At 47.1% G+C, this 23976-nt stretch overlaps 2 protein-coding genes across 2 annotated transcripts in view; one reads left to right on the top strand and one right to left on the bottom strand.

The window, feature by feature from the left end:
• LOC135898650 (uncharacterized) overlaps nt 1–23976 on the bottom strand; it is a 195732-nt gene that overhangs the window by 117362 nt on the left and 54394 nt on the right. The gene's annotated exons all lie outside the window — the stretch shown is intronic.
• The window catches only part of LOC135898648 (uncharacterized), a 33183-nt gene that overhangs the window by 6877 nt on the left and 2330 nt on the right, over nt 1–23976 (top strand). The window contains exons 3-4 of the mRNA XM_065427717.1: nt 9331–9526; nt 16255–16478. Coding sequence (XP_065283789.1) covers nt 9331–9526; nt 16255–16478 — 420 coding nt within the window. The remainder of the gene's footprint in view (nt 1–9330; nt 9527–16254; nt 16479–23976) is intronic.

The following is a 23976-nucleotide window of genomic DNA, read 5'->3' as shown; positions in this document are numbered from 1 at the left end:
GCTTCTTTACAACTTCACATAGAAAACAGTGTCGGCTGCTTACTACCGATCAGAAGAGGCGATTGGTACATTTGAGGGGGATGCTGAGGGCACCTGCTATACCGTCTACGCTGAGGGTATCTGCTGTAGCTCGCCAAGCCTGGTCACGTTTGATGTCGTTCTTGTAATTGCGGTCACGTACGTCCCACAAGACGCGATGCTTCTCCACTTCAGTTATTAGGGCCTCGTTGAAGGTTTCTTTGTCCATTTTGGTGACACGATGCAGGAACCAACACGATGCGCGAGCGAAATCACGGTAGCCCGTGCTTTCTTTGAGGCACGCGCCAGTTATGCCGAGAAAAAATTAATGCGCCAGAGAGGTTCCGTCGAGGTGCGCAGAGAGCAGGGCCACCTGATTGCAAAACCAAAAACCAAACTGCCACTTGACCAAATGCCGCGTGACTAACTTGAACTCTGATTGGTGGACGCGCCGCGTGACGCCTTCATTTTTTTTTTACTCCGAGCAGCAGCTCGCGGCGGTGCGATTTCGTCACAGATCATGCTGGGCACCCGTCAAAATGACGCGCGCGTCCCACCATCCGCGCGTCAATCGCGCCTGAAATCGCGCAATGCGGTTCCACCTTAACAGAGTGAAATGCAGCCAGTTGCCGTGTACCACAGTGATCCCAAAGCAATAATTACAATGGTCGCGCAACGAATGATGACAGCCGCGCTCTTTCAGTAAATGTCTCTTTATTCGCCCAATACTAAACTCATATTAGTCAAATTCAACATCGCAAATCCCCCCCCAACATAGGAAAACCCGAACATTGCAAAACCAACCAAAGCACCAGCTTCCATGGACTTCTCTTTTCACAGGGTGGAAAAGCTCTCAACTTTTTTTCGCGGAAGGAGCCTGGACAACGGGGGAGGGGAAGCGATAATCGGCTCCACTGCCCTGCAGCGGGACAGATAATCCCCCCATCGTCGTGCAGGCTCCTATCAAAACAAACGGCCGGCTGACCTATGACCATGTCACCGGCCGTGTCAACCGTCTGACACCAGGCGCTTTCTCACATTCCTCCACCGAGTTGTAAAGGACAGTTTTCTTCTCAGTTCTATACCCTCGCTGCTAACATACCCTCTGTCGTTGCCTCGTACACCCGCCTTACCTCCTCTCTCTTTAGAAGAACCCTACTTATATATACTGTGCTGAGGAAAGAGTATCTCTCCTTGAATAAGAGAAGTCAACTTGCCGAAATGTTGATTCCTGCCTTTACCTTGTTTTTGTTCTGCTCACTGTCTTCAATTTCCATCTCCCGCCTTCCCCGTGTTTTCCCTATTTATTGTTGAGTCAGGCATCCTAAATGTCTTCATAAAACTTATTGAATCACCGGCACAAATTGAATGAATATGTTACTACGCGTCCTGTCAAAAACGTTGGTGCCTTCATCTGAGCGGTCGTCTGTATACTGACCTGAGCCGCAATCAGATTACCTTGCTTGCGCTGACGGCACGTGCGTTTATCCTTTAAAGTATTTCCCTTGCTCTCCTTTTCCCCGTTCCCCCTCTCCGTTTCTTATATATATGCTGCGAGACCGAAGCAATAAAGAATCATGTCCCAACCTTCGAACGGCATGTTGTCGTATACAGTAAGACACGCCACGTGTGTCGTAAATATGTAAGAATTTCACTCAGAAGTAAAATGGAGGTACTTTAGTAAACAGACTGTTCAATTTACCCTGATCTATTCCTTGCTGATACTGTGCAGAAACGACAAAAATAAGCCTCGCACACAAATGTGTATGCCGTGACTGAAGGAGGTAATCGGAAAGGTCCGTTGTGAAACCCAATGATGACGTGTAGACGAGACGCAGGACAACTCCAGTACGCCCGCTGAGGAGCCAAGATCCTACTCTTAGAGGGGAACAAAAGCCAGCAATGGTAGCCAAACAATAGACTGTCTAGCATGCTTTTAGGGCATGGGTAGAAAGGCCGGAAAGCACGCGTTAATTGAGAACCACTGGCAGAAGGACCAGGCAGGTAACCGGCTGCGGATGATCAATCGGTGGGAAAACGATGGTAACGAGCTCGCCAAAGAAGTGTTGAGGCTGTATATTGACGCTGTTGTTATCCAGGTGGAAGTTTATTGTAGGAAGTCGCGGAAAATTCGGAGGAGGAAACGACTTGCAGGCCACCGCTGCAAAGGTGGTGTGAGTATTGTCGGAGACATGGTAGAACAGCTAGATCGGTGCGCCAGATGCTCCGGCCAGCACCGTGACGATGCTTTGCAAGAGGCTTTGCAGAAATAACGTCCAATAGGATGCTGATCCCTTAATATGGTCGCCGAGGGATTGTCGCATGCTCCGCCGGAGCCGCGATGCCGTCTTGCACTTATCTACTCAGCAGTAACCAGCCCCTCCCGCCTGCTGCACACGGGCTCAGCTTTGCAGTTACTGGCTCCCTTCTTCAAGAGGACTACGGGGGCCATAGGCGTCTCTCTTCCTTTGTTTCTTTCCTTTAGAGAGGAGACAATATATTGGGAAGTGGTTTCTTCACGACGGTTTGTCGGTACACTGACATTAATTCAAAGGCACCGCCTCCCTGTTTGTGTAGGCCATTGATACCGTTGTGGGGGTGCTGAATTGCAGATAATGTGAATTTCAAACTAGCTTGTAGAGCGGTTCTAAGGCCATTAATATTTAGGAAAGGAATCTATCGTAAAAATTCCCGAGTCTCAAGAAAGTCTTCAGTTCGGAGACGCCAGTGGGGGTTGGAGCCTTCGATACGACTTCCACTTTATCCTTCGTGAGATAAATGCAGACTGCGTCAATTTCGTGACCTAGGTAGTGCACACGGTGTTTTAAAAATTTACATTAATCGGCGTTGGCCCATATGCCATGCATCCGTAATCTCTGTAGCACCTGTTTGGTGCATCTCACGCACTCGTGTTTGGTCTTTCCTGCTGTGAGGACATCATCGACATAGCACACTGTGTCCTCCAAGCCGGCCAAGGCCTGATCCATTACCGACGGCGAAATGGCACGGGCGCTCCCGACACCAAAAGGTAAACGCGTGGAACCAAAAAAGCCGAGGTGCTGCTGATGATGATGACGATGTGACTCGGAAGATCACTTTCGTTTTTTGCATTTCCGTTTTGACTGGGTAGATAGCTATATTCTTGAATAAAATTACGGAAACGTCGAAAACGCCTTCTTTGTAGTATTTTCTGCACAGCCTATGGCTGCGAGTTGTCGCTGTTGTCGAAGTGTTTGTGGAGTCGACACGAAACCGAGAAATCCTTCAGACAAGTTCGAACGTACTCCATGAAGCTTGCCGGTGATTGATATTATTACACCGATGACAAAGCTGAGGCTATTTGTGCGATTCCACTTCCCATTAATTCTATAAAATATTAGATTAAAGGTTCTGAGGCTCAAATACAAACATTTTAGCATTCGCGAGGTACTCGCGCCGAGATCGGTCCCTTCAAGCGAAGCTTAGGCCTAGCGTCTACACGCCATCGGCCCGACTGGGCTCATGAATCAACAAGTCTAACAAGGATAAATCACACTATATTTGGTGTTTCGCATCGATTTTCCTAAATAAACATTTTTTTTCATGTCTACAATATGAGCACAAAAAGCCATGAGCGCCGGTGTGGCGTGCTTTATTATAAAGATAGGTATATGGCCTGTCGCTGAAGGCTGCCAGCACTAGCCTACGCTTCCCTGACGAAAATATGTCACTAGACAGACGTGCCGATTGAAACAAATTGTTGAACTAAGGAAATGTTGCATATACCTTGCTCGAAGAACAAGAAACAGCTATCAAAATCGGCACTAAAAGCCCATACAGGGTCCCCGATTGACGGCTCATTTAGGACATTTTAGTTTAGGACAGTTAAAGTACCGATCGCAAAACAAATCAGTGTTGTGGCACTTCCGTGCATACCATCGGATGCGGACAACCTTTTCTTTCTGATAAAGGCGTAAGGATTTAGTAGCGGGGTGATAGCGTATCTACAATGTCTCTGCGAGACATATCTGGGATGTCTAATTGCGGCTGCGTCTGTATGACAAATGATGCATAAGTTGCCATGGCTTAGAGGTAACGTACTGAGCTCGTGATGTATAGGTTAGATAATCGAATCCTGCTAATGGAATCTTTAGTTTTTCTCGAAATTTTTATTGCTCTCAAACACTCTCTAGCGTTGTCTGCGTTAAAAATTATATATACGGTAGCCAGGCACCGCGTTTGTCTCGCTCTGGCGCTGCTTTTAGCACCGGCACCCAGTGCCTCCCAGTATACCGCAGCTGCCCAACATGCAGCGCGCGACACTGGATCCTTAATACGGCATAGCACAGGGTTTTGCGAGTAGGATATGAGTACTGTTATTGAGAAAATGTTATGAACCCAAGGAAGTCACAATTTTATGTGCTATTAGCGACGATGGTGAAAGATGGCATAGATTGTTCACAGAATTGCTATTGTGATAGAAGCCGCCAAGCACCTTGCAACGCTCTGGCTTGCTTTCGGGAAATGGCTAAGGATGTTCTGTTTCGCTTGCTGGGGCATGTATATCCGTGGTCTAAAGACTAGAGCACTGGGATGATGTGCTGGGGGTCCTCTGTTCGAATCTTTTGTCGGACAATCTAAACGCGAAAGTGTTAAGGGCTCCGCGTCGCATAAATTACGGCGCCGGTGGGCTCGTCCGGGAACGGAGAACTTCGTATATATTTAGGCATATGTATATGACATGCCTTGCTATACGACATGCTGTATAATGGCGTTAAGACAAACAGGCCTGGAGTGCGGCCTGATCCCGGTGACCAGAACCGGTAACGCACTCTCTCACCAGAGCAGGATTGTCACCCTGGTGCAATACTTGGCCACAACCTCCTATATGAATACAACAATCAAACCCCGGCCCTCAGTCCCCAGCAGCCGCGAAGCAACTGACCACGGCGGCGGTCAGATCTGTGACGCTGCAGAGGGTGCTAAGAATACCTGGCTCCGGACAGGCCGCCATTGGAATCTGAACCTGGCAACGTTTAACGTTAGAACGCTAACCAGTGAGGCGAGTATAGCAGTGTTATTGGAGGAAGTAGAGGGTAGTAAATGGTATAGAATAGGGCTCAGTGAGGTTAGGAGGACAAAAGAAACATATACAGTGCTCAAAAGCGGGCATGTACTGTGTTACCGGGGCTTAGCGGAGAGACGAGAACTAGGAGTCGGATTCCTGATTAATAAGGAAATAGCTGGTAACATACAGGAATTCTATAGCATTAACGAGAGGGTGGCAGGTCTTGTTGGGAAACTTAATAAGAGGTACAAATTGAAGGTGGTAAAAGTCTATGCCCCTACATGCAGTCATGATGACCACGAAGTCGAAAGCTTTCATGAAGACGTGGAATCGGCGATGGGTAAATTCAAAACAAAATACACCATACTGATGGGCGACTTCAATGCCAGGGTAGGCGAGAAGCAGGCTGGAGACAAGTCAGTGGGGGAATATGGCATAGGCTCTAGGAATAGCAGAGGAGAGTTATTAGTAGAGTTTGCAGAACAGAATAATATGCGGATAATGAATACCTTTTTCCGCAAGCGGGTTAGCCGAAAGTGTACGTGGAGGAGCCCGAATGGTGAGACTAGAAATGAAATCGACTTCATACTTTGCGCGAACCCTGGCATCATACAAGATGTAGACGTGCTCGGCAAGGTACGCTGCAGTGACCATAGGATGGTAAGAACTCGAATTAGCCTAGACTTGAGGAGGGAACGGAAGAAACTGGTACACAAGAAGCCAAGCAATTAGTTAGCGGTAAGAGGGAAACTAGAGGAATTCCGGATCAAGCTACAAAACAGGTATTCTGCTTTAACTCAGGAAGAGGACCTTGGTGTTGAAGCAATGAACGACAATCTCATGGGCATCATTAAGGAGTGCGCAATAGAAGTCGGTGGTAACGCCGTTAGACAGGAAGCCAGTAAGCTACCGCAGGAGATGAAAGATCTGATCAAGAAACGCCAATGTATGAAAGCCTCTAACCCTACAGCTAGAATAGAACTGGCAGAACTTTCTAAGTTAATCAACAAGCGTAAGACAGCGGACATCAGGAACTATAATATGGATAGAATCGAACAGGCTCTCAGGAACGGAGGAAGCCTGAAAACAGTGACGAAGAAACTAGGAATAGGCAAGAATCAGATTTATGCGTTAAGAGACAAAGCCGGCAATATCGTTACTAATATGGATGAGATAGTTCAAGTGGCTGAGGAGTTCTAAAGAGATTTATACAGTAGCAGTGGCACCCACGACGATAGTGGAAGAGAGAATAGCCTAGAGGAATTCGAAATCCCACAGGTAACGCCAGAAGAAGTAAAGAAAGCCTTAGGAGCTATGCAAAGGGGGAAGGCAGCTGGGGAGGATCAGGTAACAGCAGATTTGTTGAAGGATGGTGGTCAGATTGTTCTAGAGGAACTGGCCACCCTGTATACGCAATGCCTCATAACCTCGAGCGTACCGGAATCTTGGGAGAACGCTAACATATTCCTAATCCATAAGAAAGGGGACGCCAAAGACATGAAAAATTATTGACCCATCAGCTTACTGCCGTTGCCTACAAAGTATTTACTAAGGTCATCGAAAATAGAATCAGGAACACCTTAGACTTCTGTCAACCAAAGGAACAGGCGGGATTCCGTAAAGGCTACTCAACAATAGACCATATTCACACTATAAGTCAAGCAATAGAGAAATGTGCAGAATATAGCCAACCCTTATATATAGCTTTCATTGATTACGAGAAAGCGCTTGATTCAGTCGAAACCTGAGCAGTCATGGAGGCAATACGGAATCATGGTGTAGATGAGCCATATGTAAAAATACTGGAAGGTATCTATAGCGGCTCCACAGCCACCGTAGTCCTCCATAAAGAAAGCAACAAAATCCCTATAAAGAAAGGTGTCAGACAGGGAGATACGATCTCTCCAATGCTATTCACAGCATGTTTACAGGAGGTATTCAGAGGCCTGGAGTGGGAAGAATTGGGGATAAAAGTTGATGGAGAATACCTTAGCAACTTGCGACTCGCTGATGATATTGCCTTGCTTTGTAACTCAGGAGAACAATTGCAATGCATGCTCGCTGACCTGAAGAGGCAAAACAGAAGGGTGGGCCTAAAAATTAATCTGCAGGAAACTAATGTAATGTTTAACAGTCTCGGAAGAGAACAGCAGTTTACGATAGGTGGCGAAGCACTGGAAGTGGTAACATCTACTTATGGCAGGTAGTGACCACGGATCCGAATCATGAGACTGAAATAACCAGAAGAATAAGAATCGGCTGGGGTGCGTTTGGCAGGCATTCTCAAATCATGAACAGCAGGTTGCCACTATCCCTCAAAAGGAAAGTGTATAACAGCTGTGTGTTACCAGTACTCACATATGGGGCAGGAACCTGGAGGCTTACGAAAAGGGTTCTGCTGAAATAGAGGACGACGCAACGAGCTATGGAAAGAAGAATGATAGGTGCAACGTTAAGGGATAAGAAAAGAGCAGATTGGGTGAGGCAACTAACGCGGGTAAACGACATCTTAATTGAAATCAAGAAAAAGAAATGGGCATGGGCCGGACATGCAATGAGGAGGGAAGATAACCGATGGTCATTAAGGGTTACGGACTGGATTCCAAGGGAAGGGAAGCGTAGCAGGGGGCGTCAGAAAGTTAGGTGGGCGGATGACATTAAGACGTTTGCAGGGACAACATGGCCACAATTAGTACATGAACGGGGTAGTTGGAGTAGTTGGAGAAGTATGGGAGAGGCCTTTGCCCTGCAGTGGGCGTAACTAGGATGATGATGATGATAATGATGATGATGATGACGACGACGACGACGACGACGACGACGACATGACATGACATGCCTTGCTATACGACATGCTGTATAATGGCGTTATGATGTCGCACCGTTCTGTCTCTAATGGTGCTCGTACCTTGTCGTTCATTCTTGATGAAGTCATTCCTCGGAATTTTGAAAACGACAGCCCACGAATAAGTGTCATGAAACAAAACACCGTCAGCGCGTGCCTTTTACTTTATATATTATCCGACCTAATTATTAAATCTGCGAAACAATAATGGGAAGCTGGAAATGTTTTAGTTTGTGTGGCGCTACCGTGCACAACCTCCGGGATCGGCGCTACCTCCGGGATCGGCACACGCAAGAGCATAGCGTTCGCTGCCAGCCTTTGCCGGTAAATGTCAGGTTACATAAGCATGAGCTGCCGGCAAGCATGAGAAGCAGTCATGGATCTTTGGGTGCTGTCGTGCTCCACTTTTGAAGGCGAAGTTGATACGGAAAAGTGGTAGTACATCGCTAAGAATGAGATTGCTTTTAAAAATAAGCGGCACCATATTGTCGTATTCTGTACTTTTTCCCTTGTTTGTTGGATGCGTGCTAGCCTTCAATTTTCCATACTGTGCTTCATTAAATGCTTACACGAATCCATAAATCAGCCTTTTGCAGCTACTAGAAATTCAAAATGACTACCTGGTGGGATAGTTGGTGGTATAACATTGTTTACAGAGTAGAGCAGAAGCACATGGAAGACGAAAAAAAATGAAGGAAAAAGAGGTGAAACCACGCTGTGTCCCATCTTTCTATTTCGTCGTCCATGTGCTTCTGCGCTACTGTGTAAGTAATAGTAGACATTATGGAAATGTTATGTGTTAATATTGACTAGAATATATACTCTGCCTACCGTGCTTTAAAGCGTAAATGTGCAATCGTAGTCTTTGTGTATATTTGTTGCTTGCAACCACTTCTGCAGCATTGCTATAGGCGCGTCTTTAAAATGCCCTTGGAATCTGTTTAAATAAGCGAAGTTAACAATAAACTAGCACAGGTGGCTTGACCTAGTGACAAAAAGTGAAGGTATTCTACCATCACTGCCGGTATGGTCAGGAGGAGCTGAAATAAGCGGCACGATATTGTCGTTTTCTCTAGTTTTTTTCTTATTTGTTTATTGCATACAAACCTCTAATTTATCCTCCTATGTATAATGACATGCTTAATAAAAATAATAAACCAGCCTTTCGCGGTAGACATTATGAGGATCTACAATTTTGCTCATTGACAAAAATAAATATTCCGCATACCATCCTTTAAAGCGTAGCACTGCAATCGTCTTTTTTTTGTAGTTGTTGCTTCCAAACACTTCTGAAACATTGCTATAGACGTCTCCTTATAGTACGCTCAGAATCGCTTCACATAAACGAAGCAAATGACGAACTGTCAAGTGTGGCATGCTCTAGCGCCAATTAATGAAGATATCGTTGCCTTTGTCCCAGGTACAATCAGGCGGAGCTCAGCTTTCCTGACGCTGTGTTCTACCGCTCTATGTACCTCAACCACAGACCGCGGAAGATAATGGTCCACTGTAGTCCGTGTGGATTCACTGGGCCCTACGCTCGCTTGGTTGAAGGCATTCCGTTCACTTATGTGCCAACAGTATTCCCCAACGACGTCTTCGGCACACCTATAGAAGTAAGTGAATGTCTTAGCCTTGGAGACGGACACCCTACGCAACTCATCACAGTGAATTATGTTAATTTCTCTTCCTAGGTGCAACCTTTCAATGATAACTGTAGGGATGTTCTCTATCTGACACGTAGGGATGACTCGAGAAAGTGTAAACAATTAACATGATGTGCCTACAGTGAACCTTGGCACTGTTGTCTACTGACGACGCGGTGCACACAACGAGACGTCTAATTGTTGGTTTCTTGTTTGATTTTTCTCTTTACTTATTTTGAGATGTTCTCTTGAATACTGTTTAATAAGCGTTCTTGCAGAAAGTGCTATTTTGACAGCTAAAAAGTTTCATTCCACGTTAATGGGATGTCCTTGCACTGTAACAAAGCGGTCGCTATAATTAAAGTAGAATAGTTACGAGGAAATAAAAAGAAATTTTTTGCAAAGAAAAATATATTTTCGAAGTAATATTGATACTTCGAAGAAAGTGTACTACGGCATCGTGCAAATGCTAACTTTCCATGGAAATAATTTGGATCAGTTTAAACATTAAGGTCGTCGTAAACGACTTCTGTACGTAAATCGTAGTACGATGTACATTGAATTTTGATAAGTAGTTGGGATGTTCCTCCTAAATATAACAGTATATTCCAAGCGGTACATATTTAAAAGGTAAAGCCCACCGACTGACAGTTGGTCAAGATAATGAGATTCTTGCTCAAAGCTTTATGCAGAATGAGATGGAGGTGTACTAGGGCTGTCTAGGACTGTTCAGTTCTCTGAGCGCCACATGTTCAGAGCTTGCAAACGAACCTTTAGGTTCTTGAAAGGCTAGCATACTTGAGCAATGCTAGGCTGCATATGCCGAATAGACCAAATTCAATTATGGCTATTATTATTTCTGAGCATCGGGCAGGTTTTCTTCACACAAATTTTGTTTGCAGAATCGCAAATCTGAGTTACTAGGAACAATTTACAAGAATTCTCTAAACTTTTTGGATCAATGAAAAAGTAGATTTTCAATACATGGGCTATTATGAAATTGAACAATACCGAGCTCGTGATAATGACACGTGAACTCGTTTATCTTTTACGGCGGAGCGCTTTTAACGTCTAAAAATTGTTATCGATCAGCGCAGGACGCGTGTACATGTATCGGAAGGTTCTAGAATATTATTGATACTTCTATCTGCTGTCTGTTGTCACGGAACCTTGTGTAATCTGAGTGCATGTATGCGCGACGCGAATGGTTTCGAGCATTGTGGAAGGGAGGCGGGTCCAAGGGGTTACGCTGGAACATTCGACGACTGATCTATAAAAGCCGATGCGTTTCACCCGCTGATCAGATTTTTACGATCGCCGACTGTGTTCGCCGTTGTCGCCGTTCTTTAAGGCAGCCTGTTTTTGTGGGCACAGGTTCGCCCAATAAAAGTTAGTTTTGTATTTCGCAGTATTGCTACAGTGTTCTTCATAAGTCACTCCACGTGATATCTGGTAGAGGTGCTGGGTATACGTCCTTCTTCGTGATCTTGTTCAGTTGACGATAATCGACGCAGAAACATAGAGTTCCATCCCGTCCTTTTTCTTCACTAAGACAACAAAAGACGCCCACAGGCTTTTCGACGGCTGGGAGATGTCTTCGCCAGCATTTCGTCGACTTGTTGTCTTACAGCTTCGCGTTCTCCCGTCGAAATTTGGTAAGGGTTATGGCGGAGTGGTCGAGCGCACTCTTCGGTTGTAATGCGATGCTTTGCAACTGGTGTTTGTCAAATCTTCAATGACGTCGAAAATATCTTTGTATCGTCGAAACAGACTTCTGAGCTGTTGCTGCTTATTCGCGTGGAGACTTGGACTTATATCGAAGTCTGGCTCGGGAACTACGGTCGTCGGTGTAGATGCGGCAGAATGCGAGAGGACAAACGCATTGCTGGTCTCCAGAATTTCCTCGGTATATGCGATCGTCGTGCCCTTGTTGATGTGCTTCAACTCCTGGTTGCAGTTTGTGAGCAACAACTTCGTGTTTCCTCCACGCAATCGAGCGATCCCTCTTGAGACGCAAATTTCATGGCCGAGCAATAGACGTTGGTCACCTTCGATGACGCCTTCTACGTGAGCAGGTGTTTCGGTGCCGACTGAAATAATGCTGGAGCTAGGCGGGTTGTTTACTTGATCTTCGAGCACGCTCAAGGCATGGTGACTGCGATGTCTCTCCGGCGGTATAGCTTGATCTTCCGACAGCGTTATTGACTTCGACTTTCGACTTCGACAGCGTTATTGACTTCGGCGCAATCATCCAGTGCTTGGATGATTGCGCCGTGCTGGTTCAGGAAGTCCATGTCGAGAATGACGTCTCGTGAACATTGTTGGAGGATAACGAAAGTGGAAGGGTAAGTCCGGTCATGAATGCTAATTCTTGCCGTGCAGATTCCGGTAGGCGCTATGATGTGTCCTCCAGCGGTCCGATTTCACGAGCCTTCTCATGCAGTCTTAACATTCAACTGGGCGGCGATGGGTCCACTCATGACGGAGTAATCGGCTCCTGTGTCTACTAAGGCGGTGACTGCGTGGCCGTCGACAAGCACGTCGAGGTCGGTGGTTCTTTGTCTTGCGCTAAAGTTAGGTCGCGTTTACCTGTGGCTGGTACGTGGCGTCGTCAGGCGGTCTTTCGTTTGCGTATTCTTTGCTTCCAGACTTTGTTGGGACACCAGCGTGTCCTTATGTCGTCGAGGTAGTCTTTTCGTAGTCTTCGTAGGCAGGCGGAGAATCTTCGGCAGCTCGACGAACAGCAACCGCACCTCCATCGGTTGCTGCTTCTAGTTTCCCGGATATGGGCTCACGGACCAGCCCCGGGCTGGGCTAGTGTATGGACGGTGCTGCGCCGACAGGTAGCGGCCTAGTGATGGCGTAACGGGACGGTTGTCGAGGGCTCCACTGAGTCGCCGCGAGGTAGTCGGCGATATCACGAGGGCGTTCACCTTCCCTCGGGCGCGCAGCGTTGACGGCGAAGCCTCGCAATCCCAGTTCACGCTATGGGTATCGGCGGTACACATGGCCCGCTTCGCCGCATGGCCCGCTTCGCCGTACACATGGCCCGCTTCGGCTCGCCAAATGTCGGTCTTTCTCTTGAAGGTGCACTGGGCGACGGGTGGGCGTGCTGGCGGCGGCGGTGGCGGCGGTGGCGACGGCGGCGGATGACGGAATTGGGGCGTTACAGGGCCCTGGTGCGGTCGCGAAAGGGGACCTTGACGGCGTGCGACAGCGGCGTAGGTCATCGCATCTGGCTGGGACTGCGGTAATTGAGGTTACGCCTCAGGAAGTCCAACCGATCGCTGAACCTCTTCCTTCACGATGTCAGCGATTGAGGCCACTTGAGTCTGCGACGAAGGCAAGACCTTGCGCAGTTCTCCGCGCACAATGGCCCTGATGGTCTCTCGCAGATCACCGGAACCCAGTGCTTGGATGGGAAACCAGGGAAACCGAGGGACAAAAAAACCTCCGACCCTTATCCCTTACCTCATGTCTGGGTAAGCTTTTTGAAAAGGTGATACAGATGACACTCGCTGGGTACATTGAAAACAGCAACCTTTTCCCGGAAACTATGTTCGGCTTTAGACAGCATATGTCGGTACAGGACGTGTTCCCCTAATGAAAGAAGAACTAATAAACACATAGAGAGGAAATGAAGATAGATTCACAGTGGCATTAGATATCAAAAAAAGCTTTCGATACCATCTCGCACGAAAGCATTATAACGGAAATATAGAACATGCACTGCGGCCAGCGCACTTATTAATACATAAAATCCTTTCTAGACAACCGCATAGCCACGATAGGGCTATGATCCACGCGTCCAGATCTTCTACAGACCCCCAAAAGAGAAACGCCGCAAGGTTCAGTTCTTTCTCCGCTACTCTCCAGTATAGGGATGAAAGGACTAGCGGTGAAACTACAACGGATCCCAAACTTAGGACATGCGATTTACGCGGACGACGTAACTCTCTGGACCGCAAAGAGATCTTTAGGGAAACGTAAGGAAACCCTCCAGAAGGCAATTAGCATTGTGGAGGTTCATGTAACAAAAGCTGGCCTTAATTGCGCCCCGGAGAAGTCTGAACTAATCCGAGTAAGAGCGCCTTATACACGAAAGGACGATAGACGTCCGATAAAGCTTGCTTTGGGAGGTAAAACAATGCAGGAGGTATCTAAAGCTCGGATATTCGGACTATAGATACAGGAAAATGGAGCAGTAGAGAACACGATCGCAAATCTCCGGAAGACGGTTAACAACGTGTCTAGGATGATAAACAGAGTAGCAATAAAGAGATAGGCTTCAAGGAGGAAGAGACGATAAGGCTCGTGCAGGCATTTATCATAAGCTGTGTAATCTTTGGCCTTCCTTTCCAAAAAGTATCAAACTCAAAGGAAACTGATATAATCGCCCCTATATGCACAGCTTTTAAGGCGGCGCTGGGTCTACCGATTTGCACTAGCACGACTCTTTTTAATTCAATGGGTATTAGCAACACATTTGAAGAACTCGTGGCTGCAACACTGACTGCACAACGAGAAAGGCTCAATTCCACGGAGCAAGGTCGAACACTTCTACGTCGATTAGTGTATCCACTCAGACCGGCACATTGTAACGACCAAGCAGAACTCCTCCCACCGAACATACGAGCTCAGATCTCTGTGTCCCCAATCCCTAAAAATATGAGCGAGAAATACCACAGACAACGGCGCCTTGCATGGGCCAGGACACTCAAGCGCAGGTTCGGTAGAAATCCGGAGGTTGATTACACGAACGCGTGGAAACAGGATAGCAAAACTTTCACTGTGGTAGCCACAAACGCACAAACTGCTATATCCGCAACAGTCAGAACAGAGTTGGTGGCCACAGCAGAGGCTACTGCGGTGGCTCTGGCTATACGTGACGCTGAAAATAGAGCGCGTTCTGCGTCAATACTAACCCACTCGCAGTCGGCATGTCGCCTTTTCATGGCAGGCACCCTGCTCAAACTCACCATCAAAATCCTAGGAAGAAATCTCATGGTACCCCACGCTGTTACGTGGCGCCCGGCGCACGCCGGAGTGAGGGGTAATGAGAGGGCGGACCGCCTCGCTCGAGAATATAGCATACGAGCGACGGAACGCACTCTCGTAGAATCTCCGATCACAGCAAAAGATATCTTGGAGGCACAGAGACGAGGAAGGCAACGGTATAGCTTTCCAGACACATCCTTGGACGCAGCGCAAATGCGGGCCTGGCGCCGACTACAAACGCGTACATACCCACACCTACTCCTACTACACCACATACACCCCACCCGGCATCCCAACACTTGCGCTTGGTGCGGAGGTCGGCCATCTCTTGACCATATCACATGGTCGTGCCACAGTCGGCCACAAGAAATCCAATCACCCCTTATGGGGCAAAACTCCCAACAGTAGGCAGTGGGAGGTTTGGCTAGCCAGCACTGTGTGGGAGGACCAATTGGCCCTTCTGGACCAAGAGTGGCATGCTGCGATCACCAGTGGGGCCCTGGACTGAGGGACCCGCCCTCTGGGCCTGAATGTGATTTTTGTAATAAAAGTTTTGTACTACTACAACTACTGTCGAGTTTTTTGAATTATATAAATACATAACGGTCCCACAGTCAGCGAATAGCCTATATGTTAACGATTGTTTTGATGGTGATTATCTTCCTTATTTATTTCCGTAGGCAGTTTTGTGTCATGTAATCAGTTACCTCGTAGGGGCGTGTATAGGTGTAGCGTAAGAAATGCTGGACTTCACGTCTACTCGCGTTCTTACCGTTGAACTTCTGTATTCGTATAGCGATTTCCTAGTACTGCAGTTATATTCTCACGTAGTTGTGGCGGTGAAAAAAGGAGCAAAACTGGGAATGATGTAACTAGCCTTTTATTGAGCTAACTTGAGCCTGCATGTAAACATGCAGGCTCAAGTTTGCCTAACATGCAGCCGCATCCTGCGCAGCGTGACACATTTTTTCAGGCGGTGAAAAGAACCCACCCGCAAAAGATAAATAAGTTCACGTGTTAATATGGTGGGTGGAAAAGCGAAATGAACCTGTTGAGCTAAATGCGTCGCAGCCTGCAAGCAGATAAAAATGCGCCATTTAATGAAAAAAAAAAGATTGCCTGTTGCTTCGCTGTGTGCCCGTCCAAGAGAAATCGAAAGATAGCTTCGATGCAATTGCCAGCCACAGAAAGCAAGAACTCACCCTGAATTATGATAGATTAAAAGTGTCATTTCTGTTGTCGGGGACCAGCGTATATGCACCAGTGTGAATTGCAGAGAATGCGCAGTGTAATTAACATTTATTGTAGGATAAATCGAAATGAAAGTACCTCAGTTTGAAATCGAGGATTCGAATAATTTGAGGAAGCGTATTGAAACAGGGGTATCCAATATTGCATAGACAGTCCAGTGCGTCTTTTTATACCCGAGGCATATTGATAAAATTAAGGTTTAAAATGTACATTTGTTGACAATTAGCTGACCAATGCATTGATTTATAATTCTCTGTATGCGTCTCGCCAGGGTCCAGAAGCACTCCTGGGAGACTGTATTTGTCTTGCTACATTCAGTTTTTAAACGGGAACATGCAATTGACCGATGGACTGAAATCGAATATTGCGAACTGTGTGTGCATCTGGTAAGGAATATCGTGTGTTCGCATTCTGTTCATCACAACGCCGTTTTTTTTTTTGTTTTCTAGCCAGGAAATGCCCACCACTCAACGGACATTGTGCGCATACGTGTCCTGATGCGTTACGGGGGCATCTACCTCGACGCGGACGTGTTCGTGGTGCAGTCTCTGCGACGGTTCTTTCGCTACGAGGCAACCGTGGGTTGCGTAGAAGATGGAACTTTTGGCAACATGATAATGATCGCGCACAACAACTCCCGCGTCATGCGTCTCTTCATGGACACCTACCACGAGTGAGTAGCGCGCAGACGCAGCAGTTGCGAAAACAAAGGTTTTGTGCGCTAGCTGCAAACTTCAGATCGCCAAATTACGAGAACCCGCAGAAGCAACAAGTGGCAATTTATAACAGGACAATTTTTACAGCTATCTGGTGCATAATGCAGTGTCCGACCAGCATGGCATTGCACAGTGAGGACACAAAAAAAAACGACAACACGACTACCATACAACTGAAGAGAAATACACGCCTGTATGTCGAGGCAAAAAAGGATGTCTTAAACAAAACCAAATAATTGAACTTACGCATTTGAATAGTGTTGCTTTCTGAGACTTGGGCACGTGGCAGGAAGAGATTCTGTTTTATGCTGATGCACCAGCTGCCTTTCTACTGTATCGCCACCGCCTGTTAGATAACACGCGCCTTTGTGTGCCTAATTTGGCTGAGCGCGCGTATCTATTTATGAGGCGTACCGGCAACCGCAGCTACGGTAATGTGTCGCCAAGCAGCATAGGTAGCCAAACTCACTTATGACCTGACTCATTCACCAAGCCGCGACTGTGAGTCAGCGCTGCTGGACAGGAGTTCGGTGAGTCTGAGCGCGAGTAAGCCATGCCGAGTAGAATGCTTGTGAGTCTGAGTCCGAGTTAGCCGAGTTGAGTATAACTTTATTGAGTGTGAGTCGGGTTGAGGCGAGCTCAGTAGAGTTTTGTTCATTAAGGCCGAATGAGTCGTAAACAATAAATCTATTTTTTGATTGAATATGTGTGAGTACTTCTAATTTTGCCGCCCAGAACAAAAACTCGCTAAAGTCGCGGTGATGGTAGGAAAGCAATGCAGCGCCCAGCGTGAATTAAAATGGTGCATAACGAAAAAAAAAATTTGTCCCGAGAGTACACGACCGTCGCCGGCCTTGCTGTCCGTCTTTACGCCACAGCGGCAATGACCTCTCCTGCCTTTCTACATCACCTTGCCAAACGCTCACGCATCAGTTCCACGCGCCTCCTTATCGCAACACCGGCAACTCAAGTTGACGCTCCTAAGTCGGCCACGATGCCGCACTTCGATCCCTCCCTACCTGTATCTGCTCGGTTTCTCATTTTATTATTATTCGCGCCCGTTCGAGGAAGGTTCGGAAAGGAAGTGGGGCAAGGTCCGCTGCGAAGCGTGCCGCATCCAGGCACATGCGAGCAGTACATGCCGTGCAAGCGTGCCCTCTCACCTTGCCTCAAGGTCACACAAGGTTATATGCTATGGTGATGTGGGCTCTGGTGTTGTGAGTCGACACAGTTTAGTCGACACAGTTCCCTTTCTAGCTCAGTGTTCGCTAGACCATTTCCGTTTTGCCTCGACTGAGCGCTGTCACTCTTGCTTTCATGGGGAAGCCGTGATGACTTGCGTACAGAGCGACTGACTTTGTGGCAGTCGTTTCTGGCCGTGTTGCTTATCTGTGTTTGTGGTAATCTAGTGTGGGCGTCATGTTGCCTCCACGACCTAGCTTTCCAGATGGTGAGTGACCAGCGCGACCTTTGAGAAGGACAAGGCGAGCTGGATTTTGACGAGTGCTCTCCTGAAGGGAAGTTTGATTGAACGTAGATGATAATAAATGATGAATGTAGATGGCGTCCATATGCATTTACGATTTGCGAATCGCTATTACGACTGAGTACGCCACAGGGATGCAGAAAATAAACCACGTTCTTGCGTCGTATTTTACTCACCTCATTACTGGTTTTGGCTCAATCCCTGAACGTAGGTAAAATTATGGGGATTTACGTGCCAAAACCACTTTCTGATTATGAGGCACGCCGTAGTGGAGGACTCCGGAAATTTCGACCACCTGGGGTTCTTTAACGTGCACCTAAATCTAAGTACACGGGTGTTTTCGCATTTCGCCCCCATCGAAATGCGGCCGCCGTGGCCGGGATTCGATCCCGCGACCTCGTGCTCAGCAGCCTAACACCATAGCCACTGAGCAACCACGGCGGGTCTGAACGTAGGTAGTCGCTGCAACAGCAGACCTTGAAGTTTCGATGTTGCTCGGCACAACCGCTAGCTTTCTGCTTGCCCTTCCATTTCAAAAGCCCGTTCACACCGATGATTGCCAATAAATTCAACGGATAACTTGTATTCTGAAACTTCGGTACTTGATTTTGAACCATTCTGGTCATCTTGTGGCACCCACGACCTTTGTTAGTGTTTATATGTATGATGCAAAGTTTTATAGAGAAAACTTCGTTTTTTCTTCTCTCTATATATTGCTTTCCTGCACAGGAGAGGTTCCTGCACCCATTCAAGAAAACTCATTTGTTAGTTCTCGGCGTTCTCGTATAATTTCGGTCATCCCTTTGCAGCGTCACGTTCCCCGAACTTGTCGTAACTAAGCTTTACATCAGTGCAGTACTGGAGTATTCCGTTCTTGTATTGGACCATGCTAAGTGCCTTGTTATGAAAAGAAAATTCTACGAAAAATTACATAAATGTTACAATGCGAACAAAGCCCACGACTATTAAAACATTCTGCAATGTTTTGAGTAACTGAGATCAATGGTTGCATAGGTGAATATGATAAGTTTTCCGAGATTTATATATGTAATGTAATCATAAAATTTTACTCTAGCATATGTCCTTACCTATTTTAAATTATGTGCTCGCTTGGTGCTTTCGTAAAAGTGATTTCGCTGTGCACTATTTGTTCCTAGGTGATGGAACTAAACAACCAATTCAAAATCGACTGTCCTTACTTAGCTTCCATTCATGCCCTTTACACTAGGCAATATGCCCCAACTAATGTAGCTTACAGTTCTGGAATCGCTGTACATCTACGCGGCACGATGTCGCCCTTGTGAGTAGCGTTTGCATCAAAGATGGACGTTGATACATACGACTGAAGTCTTCTGCTCAGCTGCGTACTTGTTCAGGGCCGTTCATTGATCCTAAAGACCGCCGGTGATCTGTAACAAACCTTACAGCACCTGCTCACCTTTAGATTTTTTTGTATTAATCTGTATACAGAAGAGGTACTCAAATTTTAGGTTTTATGTATGCAGTATTCGCTTGAATTATAGAACCTATACCGCCATTAATATTGGTCGTTTCTTTGCCTCTCGCTGTTCCTATGGTGATGATGTAGCGGTGCGGTGATCAAGTGTTTTACAAGCAAAACAAGTGTGATTGATAGTTACAACTAATTAGACAAAACTATCACACTAGGAAATTAGTTGGCATACCATGGGTTGTGCTGCCATAGGATGTCGTAATTTCAGGCCTGTGTGAGCTTGGTGCATACCTCCTGTAATTGGAATATTCATATGCAGATCTCACAATATTTCTGTCGCTATATACTAGGGCCTTTAGAATTGAACAAAATGATCATGATACACTGTGTGGTTAATTGGTAGCTTAGTTGGGAACAGAATTAAGAAGGTCGTATTGCAGTAGCGGTTGTGAGAAAGTGCCTGTTTTTGTAATTACTTAGAATGAGATGGAGAAGCGAGGCATCTAATTTTCCTGCAGGTTCTATATTTGCAATATCTTTCTGACGTTAATATACAATTTTGCCTGATGGTAAGTACAAAAACGGAACTGAGAATGAATAAATAACGGCATGTCTCCTTGAATATGTAGATAATAACCTTTTAACCGAAATTCATTTAAGGATTATACATGTGGTGCACTTATGTTCGTCTGGAGATGAGACTCTTAATCCATGACGATCTAGGTGCCACTGTTATGTCTGTCTAACAAAAAAAGAAATTCAAGATAGTATACACATTGAGTCGCGAGTAAGCTTTTCTCGAAAAGAAAGAAAAATTGAAGTGTTCGCAGTGCAACGTTCATCAATATATGGTCATTCAGTTTTTTTCATTCAACTCCTGAAAGGTTCGCTAGGGGGACACGGGCTCACATTGGTGCAGTAAGTACAAAGACCCGGCACGTCGTTAATGTTGGCGCTACAAGACAACACGAAATTCGGAAGGTTCACATAGCTAATAAAGTTGGAAAGCGATTCAACGCCTAGTTCAAGTCTATGAAAAAGAACGTCCTCCAGGGCGAATCGGGGGTGACAATGGGTGTACGAACGGTATGATTTATTTTTGGAGCCTCGCACCATCAACTACATTGATCGACTTCAACAAGAGGTCAAATCGCCTCCCAAAGTTTTGACATCAGCTATCACAAAATCTTCGTCGTCATTGCGATAATATTTCTCATTGCCATCATCACAATCATTACCGTAGTCATCACTAGAGACATGAGGTTAAGGCACTAAAAAATTATGTTTTAAGCGTCTCTAACGGGCAAAAAGATGTCCTTGCCTGGATATGTAGGCGTCAAAAGCTGTCCTTTAGGCTCATGCATAGGCACAATAAATGAGAACTTCTGCTCTGTACCTTAGGATAAGCGATGGTCTTCTAATGAGCAAGGCCAACTACATCATGATATTGTGAAATTTATTTTCTCGATAAAATGGAACGAGCAAAAATGTGTAGGTCAGCATATGTATCGGAAATATGGTGCGACTAGTCAGCGCGAGCAAAGTTCGGAAAGCACTGACAAAAGAGCATCATCTCAACATTTTCGAGTTTCACATCGTACCTTTCTTTCACTGAGTATATCAATTTTTATGCATAGGAGAAACACACTTAGGGTGCGATCTTGTACGCGTTCCAAACTCGAACGGAGGCGGTCCGTTCTTTCCGTCGCCAAATTGGCGGTCCGTTCCGTTGCGTTCGTCCGATAGCAGACAACACGGAATGATTGACAGCAGATATCACTTCACAATTGACGTCATGGCGTTCTTCACCGTTCAAACTGACCAACCGTGTGCGGCTCGGTGGAACGGACCGCCTCCGTTCTATTTTGGAACGCGTACAAGATCGCACCCTTAGTGTAAGCCAAAGTTAGTGTCACATAGTTGTACTTCGGAACGTTCAATACTGCAATGCCCTCTGGAATTGCAGAACGTCTGCCGATCAGAACCTTTAAGAGGTCCTTCAGTAGCGAAAGCCGGGGATTTTTGTCCAAGGCAGATTGAAGTTTTGAATTCACTCTCAGCAACAGATTCATTGCGGATGGTTGCGGACCTTTCCAGGATTATTTCCAATTGCTAGTAGGTACAGCGGGGCGTGGCACTTGTGGAGACTACGGACCTTTGCGCGAAGGCGCTAGTAAGAACGGGTGCGAGACAGGAAATGTGGGGACTTTTCCTAGATAATACGGATGAGTTTTTGGCGCGTGTTTTATGCGCTTCTCCCTAGGCGTGCCGACAGAAGTCGCGGGGCACTGTAGTGCTGAACTGAGCATCGCAAGTTGGCGGCTCGACGCAATTATAATTTCACGTGCGGAAAAACACAGACGAAAGATGCTATTTACACCCTATTTACACTGGAGCAGGCAGCCACGCTGACACTCGCTCTTGCCAAGGGCACCGACCAAATTCTTCGTCGTGCTCGCTGCGGCTCGTCTCTAGAGCATCGCTCGATGATATCGCAGTATTATCCCCCGGTGGCAAAAGCACTGTCACGGTGCTAAATATCCAAGTTGCATGGAGAGTTGTAGGCCTTGAGTCGGGCAACGTGGACAATGTCACTGGTTGTCACAGCGGAGGACGTAGTGGGCGCGTCTAGAACGATTTCGTAGGTGACATCGGTCACTTTGCGTATCACGCGATATGGGCCTGTGTAACAGGAAAGCAGTTTTTCCCAAAGGCCGACTTTGGGAAAAAGCAACACGAGGGCGCCGGGCAAACATTGGACATCACCGTGATGGAGGTCGTAGCGTTCTTTATGCTTGTCTTGAGACACTTGTGCACGAGCGCGCACAAGTTGGCGAGCATGGTCAGCATGGGCGATTGCATCATGGGCATAATCGCTAGTTGAAGCTGTGGCGGACGGAAGCACATTGTCCAGTGGCAGCGTTGGTTCGCGGCCATACAAGAGGTAAAATGGGGACAAGCCGGAAGTTTCGAGACAGGAAGAGTTGTATAAAAAGGTAACGTAAGGGAGAGCCAGGTCCCGGTCAGGGTGGTCGTCTGAAACGTATTTGGATAGCATGTCTGTAAGGGTGCGATTCAAACGCTCAGCAAGGCCGTTCGTTTGGGGGTGGTAGGAGGTGGTAAAATATGCTGTATTGAGCAGGCACGCATGATGTCGGCAAGGACTTTGGCCAAAAACGTGCGGCCGCGGTCTGTAAGCCATTGACGAGGAGCACCATGCATCAAAATGATATCATGTAGGAGTAAGTCCACAACATCAGTTCCTCAACCGGTCGGAAGAGCAGCGGTTACGGCGTAGCGGGACACGTAGTCCGCCGCGACTGCAACCCACTTGTTTCCTGATGTGGATTCCGGAAATGGGCCGAGAAGGTCCAAGCCGACACCATGGAAGGGCTTGGCAGGGATGTCGAGTGGCTGCAGGTAACCATCGGGGAGCTGGGAAGGCTTCTTGCGTCGTTGGTAAAGTTCACAAGCGGCGATGTAGCATCGTACGGAACGGGCAAGGCCCGGCCAGAAAATACGGCGACGAACACGGTCATAGGTTCGAGATATGCCGAGGTGTCCTGCCGTTGGTGCGTCGTGAAACTCTTCTATATTGGTGGAGTGGAGGTGTTTAGGTATTACAAGCAGGCACTCAGAGCCGTCCTGATGAATGCTGCGACGGTACAGAGTACCGTCGCGGAGGACGAACAGCCGTAGAGCAGCATCGGCCGGAGAGTGTTGAAAACGGTCGATGAGGGCTCTGATGTAGGCGTCACGGCGTTACTTGTCGGCGAATTGAAGCAGCTGGGATACAGAGAATACGCAAGAAGCCCTGGCAATAATGGAGGAGTCAGAGTCGTCAACAAGGTAACGCGACAAACTCTCAGCGTCTTGGTGTAGGTGGCCAGACTTGTACATCACTGTATATGAAAATTCCTGTAGCCTCAAAGCCCATCGACCAAGCCGGCCTGCAGATACATTTAGCGATGAGAGCCAGCAGAGAGCATGATGGTCAGTGACTACGGAAAAAGGGTGACCGTAAAGGTAAGGGCGAAACTTTGCAACCGCTCAGACAACAGCAAGGCACTCTCGTTCCGTAATGGAATAGTTGCGCTCCGATGGTGCTAGGAGGCGGCTCGCATAAGCAATAACGCGATCCTTGCCACGCTGACGCTGACGCTGGGCTAAGACGGCACCTACGCCATGACCGCTGGCATCTGTGCGTAATTCGGTAGGGGCCTCAGGGTCGAAGTGGGGGGGAATGGGTGGTGAGGTTAGAAGAGTGACGAGACGAGAGAAGGCGGCGGCTTCTGCAGTGCCCCACGAGAATTGTGCACCTTTCTTCAAAGGATTAGTTAGGGGCCTAGCAATTTTCGCAAAATCTGGAACAAAACGACGATACTACGAGCACAGCCCAACAAAATTTCGAACGTCTGCGGCTGTCTTCGGAACCGGAAACTCTCGGACAGCACGAGTTTCGTCTTGATCAGGCTGTACTGATCTGATGGCCCAGAAGAGTAATTTGTCGGTGGCC

Source organism: Dermacentor albipictus, chromosome 8 (genome assembly GCF_038994185.2).
Source record: "Dermacentor albipictus isolate Rhodes 1998 colony chromosome 8, USDA_Dalb.pri_finalv2, whole genome shotgun sequence".
NCBI classification, from domain to species: domain Eukaryota; kingdom Metazoa; phylum Arthropoda; class Arachnida; order Ixodida; family Ixodidae; genus Dermacentor; species Dermacentor albipictus.
This window is presented reverse-complemented; position numbering and strand designations above follow the sequence as displayed.